The sequence below is a fragment of the Lactuca serriola genome, chromosome 5 (genome assembly GCF_051521515.1).
Source record: "Lactuca serriola cultivar US96UC23 chromosome 5, Lser_US96UC23_V15, whole genome shotgun sequence".
In the NCBI taxonomy this organism is placed as follows: domain Eukaryota; kingdom Viridiplantae; phylum Streptophyta; class Magnoliopsida; order Asterales; family Asteraceae; genus Lactuca; species Lactuca serriola.
This window is the reverse complement of record NC_136412.1, coordinates 255295037-255305062: the sequence shown is the minus strand read 5'-3', so window position 1 is coordinate 255305062 and position 10026 is coordinate 255295037. Positions and strand designations below refer to the sequence as shown.

General features: G+C 32.6%; 1 protein-coding gene across 1 annotated transcript; it reads right to left on the bottom strand.

Annotated features, from left to right (window-relative positions):
- Positions 1–1144: 1144 nt before the first annotated feature.
- On the bottom strand, positions 1145–1801 carry LOC145051573 (uncharacterized). The gene has a single exon (XM_078999480.1). The coding sequence runs from the start codon at positions 1771–1773 to the stop codon at positions 1402–1404; it is 372 nt and encodes a 123-aa protein (XP_078855606.1). The 5' UTR covers positions 1774–1801; the 3' UTR covers positions 1145–1401.
- Between the last annotated feature and the right edge of the window lie 8225 nt (positions 1802–10026).

The following is a 10026-nucleotide window of genomic DNA, read 5'->3' as shown; positions in this document are numbered from 1 at the left end:
AAAAGTAATACATTAATTTTTTTTTTAAACATAAAGGAAAAAGTTAGATAATGTGTAGTTAATGCGAAATTAAGTGTATGTTAACTTTGGCGGCTGGTCTTTTTTGAAACCGGTCACGGAGTCTCAACATTTTTTTCAGGTCGATTTCGTTTTTAATTGAACCAGTTCAGCCTCCGTCTTTTTTCGAGATCATATCGGTCTTTTTTTATTAATGTCAACTAAAACTTAAATTTTAACTTAATTCCTTTATCTTGTTATCCATATATGTTACTCCCACATTTTTGTTAGTCATTTAGGCCGAAGAGAACACAACTCAATAAGTCAAAAATATTTTCTTCTTCTTCAAGTGTCGCTCCACTGTCCATGTACACCGCAGTATGGCGATCCTTCCTCCGGCACGCCTTCTTAGCCGGAGATGGGTCAACCTTATCCTCAAGTACTCCGGTTCTAACCTCTTTCCCATCTACAATCATTAATATTTTGTCTTCATTAATGTTGACCAACGAAGAAGGAATGGATCTCCAATCCTTTCCAAATTTCATGAGAGAATTTCCTTACAGAAGTCTTGCACACGCCCAAAATAGTTTATACAACACATTTAATTATCTATAAGATAATGTTCATCTAATTATATTTATTTAGTTTTAGAAAGAAAATCAATAAATTTCCCGCATTTGAGATAAAATCTTTTGTTGATCAAGACAAGGAATTAAAAATCCCGTTCAATTGGGATTATCTATCAAGAAAAAAATGATTTTGTTAGGACCAAGGGTGATTGGATCGTTTATTTTGTGTGTTTATTGATTTATTCTGGTTGACAACATTACTAGGGAGTTTTAATTATTGATAAAGGTTAGTTGAAAAGTGTAACTTTTATTTTTTTTTATGATTGTTGACAAAAACAATTAACTTTTAGACATGTAAATTAGATAAAAATCAAAAGTTACTTGAAAAAGCTTTTGGATTATAATGTTTTTTTTTTTTTTTTTTTTTTTTTTTTTTTTTTTTTGTAAAATAAAAACTATAAACTCCAACTCTCGAACAAAGATTTTTGTTTTTTTTATGAAATTTCCTTTTTAAAAGCTAAAAGTTAGAAATTTTCATAAGATCAACTTATGTAACATGAGAAAGATATAAAGGCACTGATGTTTCAAATGAATGTTGTTAATTTCTAAGAGTATATGTCTTGAATCATAAAAAAGCATGTATCGACCATCCAAAATATACATACCATAGTATCATACTTACAATTGCATTCATTGGCAAGTGCCAATGGTTTGCAACTTCATATAATAATAAAAAGAAGACAAAAAACTATGTATATTAAATACATTTCTATAGATGCTTAGCCTTTGAGACAATCCATCTTGAAACGATGTTATTCAATTTTATGTATTGATGTTATACAACTTTCTGAAGCAAGCTATCAGCCTGAAGAATAATGCATACCGGAGTATTACCAAAACCATGAGCCTTAGCTAACATGACTTCCTTCATCAATGAATTAAATTGTTTAATATCAAGTGTGCCTTTCTTTTCGGTATCAAATTTCTCAAATAATACATTATACAGATTATCAACCTCTTCTTTGCATTGCAATGCGGATTCCACTGAAGATACGTCATTGATGTCATTATGAAGTTCATTACGTGATAGAACACCATCTTTGTTTACATCTAGCATGTCAAATCGTTCCTTTATGCATTTTTCAAAAGCTGCTGAATCATCGACAAATTTTGTCAACATCGGACCATCAATAAAAGCAACACTCATATTTGCAAAAAAATGAAATATACAAAAGTGAGTTCTTTATGGTGACATTATTAGGATTTGAGTATTCGATTTATAGAGATAAATAATATCCTCACTTAAAGGGGTTCCTTTGAAATGCATGAAAGCCCTTTATTTTAGATCTTGAAAGGATTGAAGCTTGTGTGGTTCTTTATTTCTTTCCAATTTGGTATCTTCCCTTCCTAAGAAAATGGTTACCCTCTTTGCTAGCTACGTCATCTTAATAAACAATATTTTCTTAAACTATTTTAGCAATACGTCTGATAATTTTAGATTCTAATTTATGTGTTATTGCATGCAATGTACTTACAATAATATAAATATATAATATGTTACTAAAATCATTTTATTTGTATTTAATTGTTTTACATTTAAGCAAATAATTGAGTTTACGTTTAAATGTATAACAAAATTATGTTGGACAAATAACAAGAATGTTTACGTAGACAGTTACATTTAGGACTTTAAGGTTGTGACCACAGTTACACGGAAACGGGATCGTTCCGGTACGTGGAACAAAAACGGGACCGATGATGGGTTATCTATAAAATTCGGTACGAGGGGGGTATAGTCTTCTCCAGAATGCTATTATGATACGTGAAAGAGTGTACCATGTAATGTAGTACAATGTATCATATATTACTAAAATGTATCATATATTACTAAAATGTATAATACTATAAATATAAAAAGTACACTAAACACAACAAGATCAATACTTCAAAAGTTGAATACAAAAGTAACAAAATAACTTCAATACCAAATAAAGCTAAAATAACTTCAAAGTTCAAAACAAATAACTTTATAATTCATGTCAAAAGTTCACCAAGTTTACTCTTTCCTTTTCCTTTTTTCATTCCTATTGTAAGCTACTCTTTCAACATCTTCTAGATTTTCTCATTTCATTTATTCAAGTCTTGTAGTTAACTCTTCCAAGTTAGTGCTTTCGGGATTTACATCCCACTTCTTGTGTGGCCCGGATGTGTAACTTTCGGAGAATCTTGATTGGAGACAAATATTTGAATGTATAACCACCAATTTATCAATCTTTTTGGAGTTCAATAGATTTCTCTTGACATTATGTATGTAAGCGTATGTACTCCGGTTTCTCTCGGCTGATGAACATCTAATAGGATGTGATAAAACTTTCTTTGCTATAACAACAAGTTTGGGCGTTTCTGACCCGCAACTTGACCATTTATCAATAGCATTCATGGTCAATACATCCATGTGAGCTGCCACCAATGCAGAAAGGCTTTTTTTCATGTGAAATGTAGCGAATTGCTCATGTAGAAGATGCTCCCCGTCTCCACTTTTTGCAGTCCTCTTAAAAGATTCCATTACACCAACTATAACCTCCTTATCAAGATTTGGAGCTTTCCTATGAACTCCGAACTCCACTTGCTGCCATCTCCTCAAGATAATTTTTATCATAAAATCGTTGTGATAATGAAAATCCTATACAATGCAAAGGGATTGTCATCTTCTCCCATCTTGCTAGTATAATCTTCTCCACTCGAGGGTAATACTCAACATAACCATGATTCATCATGACATCCTTAATCTATCCTAGCAAGTTATTCATTTTCTCGTAAATTTCTCCCATCTTTGATCCCTCACCATCACAAAATTTAGCCATCAAGTATATTCGTTTTGTAACAACAAGAACACATTCCACATCATCCCAAAAGCCTTCACTTTTAATTGTATCAACAACTAATAATCAATTTTGTCTAGTGTTTTCATAACTATTTTTCAACCACTCTCTCCATGAATTAAGGGCAATTGTAGTAGCAAGAGACTCTCTACAATCCCATAACCTTTTGAGCAAAATATAATGAGATGAAAATCTTGTTTTGGCTACTTTTAACACTTACAGTTGTGAATTATCTCTAAAAATAGCCAATGCATGGGTGTGATTAAGAAAAGACTTAACAATTATTTTCCTTGTCCTATATGTGTCTCCATTAGCCAAAAACATTCAATTGCAAGATCTTTAAAAATTAAATTCAAAGTATGGACATAGTAAGGAGACCGTAAAATGTGTTTATATACCTTCTCCACCTCCTTTCTAGTAGCCTTACAGTTTGCTGCATTGTCAGTCACAACTTGAAGAACATTACTTGTTCCTACGGTTTCAATGCCTCAAAGCAAGAAGTTTGAAATTGCTGATCCTGTCTTCTCTATACCAGAAAAGTCATCTGCATACATAAACATGACACCACGGCTGTTGGTAGCAATAGCATTGATTAATGGTCGATGTTTAACATTAGACCTGCCATCCGACACAATTGAAACCCCCTGTGTATACAATGTATCCTTCACTGAAGTCAACCCCTTTTCCATATATCTCACACACTCATCCAGAAAAACGGCCCGAGCCTTATTATATGAACGAGCCTTGTAACCAACATATGCCCTGTTTATGGATGTGATCATCTCTTGAAACTGAGGATTACATAGAACAATGAAAGGAATGCCATTAACACATAGTGCTCTCATAATATTCATATCAATTGTGTTTTGTTTTCATCATACCAAAAGACTCTTCGAGTGGTTTTTTAGATTTAAAAGTAGAACTTTGTTTTTTTTAATTAATTATAGAGTTCTTCAAAGATTTAGAAAAACCTTTTGATTTAGCAGCATTCATTCTATTTAACAAGCTTTGATATTTAACTCGATCCTTGAGTATAGGAGGACACTTTTTGATTTCTGGTGCTTTCCCATCTGTAGCACCAAAAAATGTACATGAATTCTAGTATAAGAGCGGGTAAAGATCTGATGGAAGTGCTTACACACCCATTTTTTTGAACCCCTTATGTTTTTACTCTTTGATACACCAGCTATGTCTACTTCCTGCAACATGGTCTTATCATCCTTGGAATCCTGAACATTTTGAGGAACTTCAACACTTTCTATGTCGCCTAGAATTCCATCTTCATTATCAGAATCAGTCAAGGTAACATGAAATCTCTCTGGAACGGGATTATTTTTACCATTTGCCATCTTTCCAAAAAAGAAACTGAGAAGACTAAAGAACTTAAAGAATAGAGGAGTAGAGGACTGAATGTTTGAAGATGTAGAATATGATCATGAATATGAAATAGGTGATAGAAAAAGGATTGGGTAATTGATTTTGGGTTTCCCATACGTAATGATCGTTCTTTTTTTTTTGGGTTCCCCAATTCTGGAATGAAAGTTCCACCCGAGGATGTTTTTTTTTATAATATGGAATCATCGCATTCTAGAAATTAATGGGTCGACGAATTTTGTAGATCGAAATCACGTTCCATCTTGTAACAGGATTGACATTTCAAGCAATATGGGGTTGGTGGATTTTGCGATTGGGTCGCAGTCTAGGAGGCGATTGGATCAGAATTGGTCTCATTTATGGATCGTCCGATATAGAACGGAAAATGTAGAGGGGGGGGGGGGGGGGAAGCAATCCTAGTAACTATGGTAGTGACGTTTTATGATACATATTATCGTTAGACATAATAATATTACTAGATATATACCCATTGTAACATCCTAAAATTAAAGACTAAGTTCTTAAATTAATAAAGTGTATAAATGAAAGATGATTTATATAGTTAAACAATCAAGGATTTAATTGTATCTTTAGTTGATATGAAGTTTTGAAAGTTGTAAGTGAAAATACTAATATTTTAAAGTTAAAGGAGCAAAAGTGTCAAATTTGCGAAGTTAGTTGACGGAAAGGTTGACTTAATTAGTGGAAAGGACTACTAAAGTCATATAATGAATGGATGAGGACTTTTTATGTCAAAATTTTATACAAATGTGAAAATATATGAAGTAATGGTAAATTTGACAAAAGTTGTAAAGTTGAAGGACTAGTTTCGACAAATAACAAACTTTGTGACTGATGTTAACATAGTCATTTGACTAATTAGATAAAATGAATTATTTTTGGGTCAAGGTGTGAAAGATGTAAGTTCCCTTTTAGTTATTGATTAAATGGTGTTAAATATGAGAACAAGGTAGGTTAGGGGTCATTTATGTAAATTATCAAATGTAGTTACTAGTTAGATGGGGTTCTCTTCATTTCAAGAGAGGATAAACATGATTGAGAGAAATGAAGAAGGAAATGGCGATTTCTATGAAACAAAGGAAGATTTAAAGTGGTTATTGAGGAATCAAGTTAGGAATTGAAGATATGAAACAACATCAAGCTTGAGAGGTATAATTTCTCATCCTCTAACTATATATTTGGAATTCAAAGTTTGGGGAAACCCCAATGTCAAAATTAGTTTATTTCATTGCTTAGGATTTTGGTTTCCAATCTCCCCTGAGTTGTTTTGATGATCATAATCTCAATCCAATCATCCTATTGATGGATTTGAGGATTTAAGTGAAAACCTTCATGAACCTTAGAATTTTAAATTAGGGATTTTGTGGTTATATGTTAGATTGGAATGGATTCAATGACCTAGATATTGTTTGAAGGCAATGAATCCAATTGGAATGCTCAAACACATCTATGATGGTATAATCATGTATAAGCTTGGATTGAAATAGATATGGAGACAATATGATGAAAACAATGGAATACTTAGTTGTTGGACTTTTGAGGAGTAAAGGAAGTTCATAAGTATGAGTTGATACTCTTAGAAGGATTGGAATTCAAATCATAAGGTGATTAATTGACTCCTTGATTAAGATATTGAATTATTGGCCTATAAGGGCATTTTGAGAAATCTAGGGATAACTACATGTTAACTGACATCTAATAGGAGAATGAAATTCATGGATATGAATTGACACTTTAGAGATGGAATTGGAACATAAATATGAAGGATCTCTTGAGCTATAAGTAATTCTAGTGATTGTTTTAGCTTAAAGGGCATTTTGGGAAACATGGAAGAGAATTGAGGATTCCATGGTTAGTTTATATACTTACAATGAGATTAATGAAGGTTGTATGTGCTTGAAAACATTTAGATGAGTGTTCAATAAGTTGGGAACACGCCTTGTGAGCTTTGGAATGTTCAAGTGGAAAATGGAGTAGTTTACCCTTCTTTTAAACACTTGAGGATCATCATGATCTTAAAGCTTCAACGAACACTTGATGAATTAAGAGGAGTGTTTTAAGATGACAAAACACCTCCTAAACATGTGTGGTAACCTATATAAATGGTACAAAGTGATTGGGAAAAGGGTCTTCAAGAACTATGCAAAGTATAGTGTTATTTTGAGAAAAATCGAGTTTTGTGTGTGTGAAGACATGAAAACACGCCTGTGTAAATGCATGCTTTAATTTACACACCCAACGTAAATCCCTGTTAGAGATTTTCTTTTTCTCTTCATAACTTTTGCATACGGACTTCGATTTACGCACCGATTTTGCCTACATTCAAATTTTTCATGAGGAATAATTTGAAACAATAAAATTTAGTAATGGAAGCTCTGAGGGGTATTTTGATCATTTCAATGACTTATGTTCATATATGGTGTAGGTAGTGTCTGAAGAGAATTGATCTAGGGAAAGGAACTAGAAGAGCATTAGCTAACCTACGTGTTATTGAGGTAAGTACGTGTTGGCATTTTCCCTACATTGGGGTACATGGAAAAATGATTTTTATAGTAATGAAATACTAATATTTTTATATATGAAATGTTTTGAGGTGAAAGTGTTAAATGCTTATGGAAATAAAGTTTTGAAAGAATGCCTTGAAGGCAAGAATGTTTTTGAAAGCAAAGAACGTTTTAGAAGAACACATATTTTGATAATGTGTTTAAAATGTTTTCAAATGAGTATCTTGATAAGAAAGTATGAAGTGAGTGAATCATAGAAAGTAATGACAAGAAATGGAAAGTAATGAAAAAGAATGAAAAGTAATGGAAAGAATTGTAAAGTTATGAAATGAAAACTGCCCGGGCCATGTTACCTCTTAAGAGGCACTAGAGGAATCTATCGGGGTGGCGTCTCCCCTTTTACGAGATAGATGTCCTAATGGAAATGATGCCTTGGTGGATTGATTTGTTCTTTCCACCTTGGTCTAGACTTGGGAGTGGTTCCTTTATTGGACCTAGACCTTAACTATAAAAATGGCAACGGTTTAATACCTGAATTAGCCCTTAATGACAAAAGTAAATGAAATATGGAAATATGACTTTTGAAATGAAATGATAAGATATGAAATGATATTTATGACATGTGTGAAATGAGTTTTCCTTGAAAATGCTTGAAAATCTAATGTGGTCTAAAACTATGTTTTGCATAAAGATAAAATGTTTTGGTACAAATGTGACAAATGTTTTGGGTTACAAACCCACGTAGCTTATGAGACATTATTGTCTTACATATCTCTTTTTAATGTCATGTATCTTAGGTTACTTTTAAGGAGAGAGGATGATAGATGGAGGTTAGAAGTCAAGTTATAGAGAATGGAGTGGAATTTGATAGGTTCCTTACTATTTTGTATTGATGTATGGATTTATTGATGCTTAATGATAACACCCAATGTTTTAATTTATAAAGGTTTTTTTTTCTGTGGGACCGGTTTTTGTTAAATGTGGGTTAATACCCGAATGCTTTTAAGACCATAGCATGAAATAGTTTTGAAAAATTTTGTGGTGTTACAACCATATTGCAAATTGAGAATGCAAAAGCATATAACAAGTAAGAAAATATGAGATAAAACGTTTATTTTAAGATATGATTATGTGAAATGGTTGCTGAAATAAGTTTTTCTCGCCATGGATAAAATATTTGTTTTCAACTATGTAATATGGTTGTGCGATGAGATTGTTGTAACACCTAATTTAAAAATTTTCGATATTAGCTAAAGATAATCAAAGTTAGTTGTAAAAACCATTATAACAAAAGTCAGTCCCTTTTTTTCGATGTTTACAAAAAAATTTTTAGCATATGTGTTAGAATTTGACATCAACTCATACAGAAAACAACATGCTTTACTATATACTTACAGATAGGTAAAAATTTAAGTTGTACATTTTCTCTCAAAAGCTACTCGTAGTATATACTTTTGATGAACTATTGATGTGCACAAATATGCCTATCAGTTTTTAATTTATAAACCTAACTAAACTTATATACTAATGGACTTATAGGCAGTGTAACTAGTCAGTTTATAATATAGACAAGTAAGGCAGGTATCGAACTCAGGGAACAATATTTAGCTAATAAAGTAAGTACAAGAAAATTGTAACGTCCAAAAAACTTATACTAAAATTTTCATTTTTAAATAATAAACCATAAAAATAAGTTGTTTCATAAGCAATCAAGGTGAATATGTCATTTAAACATTAAAGTAAAAGTCACAAATAGTCAATACAGAAAACTTTGGGGATGCAGGGCAGTCACGCCGAGCCCTTCCCTTTGGAACCAGAAGTACCTGAAACCATGAACATACAACCATAAGCACAAAGTTTAGTAAGCTCCCCAAAATACCATATATCATACATAAAATAGAGAATTCTATGTACCAACCATAGTCTTACAATTAGTATCATCCCATGAGCCATATCACGGTCCTTCCTTTCCAAGACAGGGGTCAAAACCCAAGTATTACAAACAATTACCAAGAGCCATCTCTTGGTCTTCTATGCAAGTATCATAAAGACAACTAAAATCCTACATATAAGTGCCAGGGACCAAACCCCAGTCTTGCATATAATTTTCTAGGAGTCATATCCAGGTCTTTCATACAATTTCCAAGGGCCACCCCTGGTCTTCCTAAATAACATATCTAGTGGATCGACATTGGTGCCTTCAACCCACGATTATAGTGAGGAGACTCACCCAGATCGGTAAACGAATAGATCTCTCACACGATCAACTGGTGCTGAAAACTCTCCAACTAATCATATCAAAAACAAAACCCTAATTAGCAATTAAGGTAATACCCTGCATAACAGTCCAAAATCTAATGCTAATCCCCATTTGTGCAAAAAACCATTTTGCCCTTCCAAGTCCTCAACCCCTATCAGTTGACCAAAGGTAAAGCTCAAATCCAAACTCTAGTTTACTAACACATTCTAATGTCCAAAAACTCTTGCATTAATGAATAATATTAGCCAAGATCTGGTCCTAATAAATGTTTAGAGTGATAAAGTTCCTAATATTATGCTTTTTCATTGCTAGATAAAGCTCAAATCCGAACTCTAGTTTACTAACACATTCTAATGTCCAAAAACTCTTGCATGAATGAATAAGATCAGCCAAGATCCCATTTTTTTGACTCCTCAAAC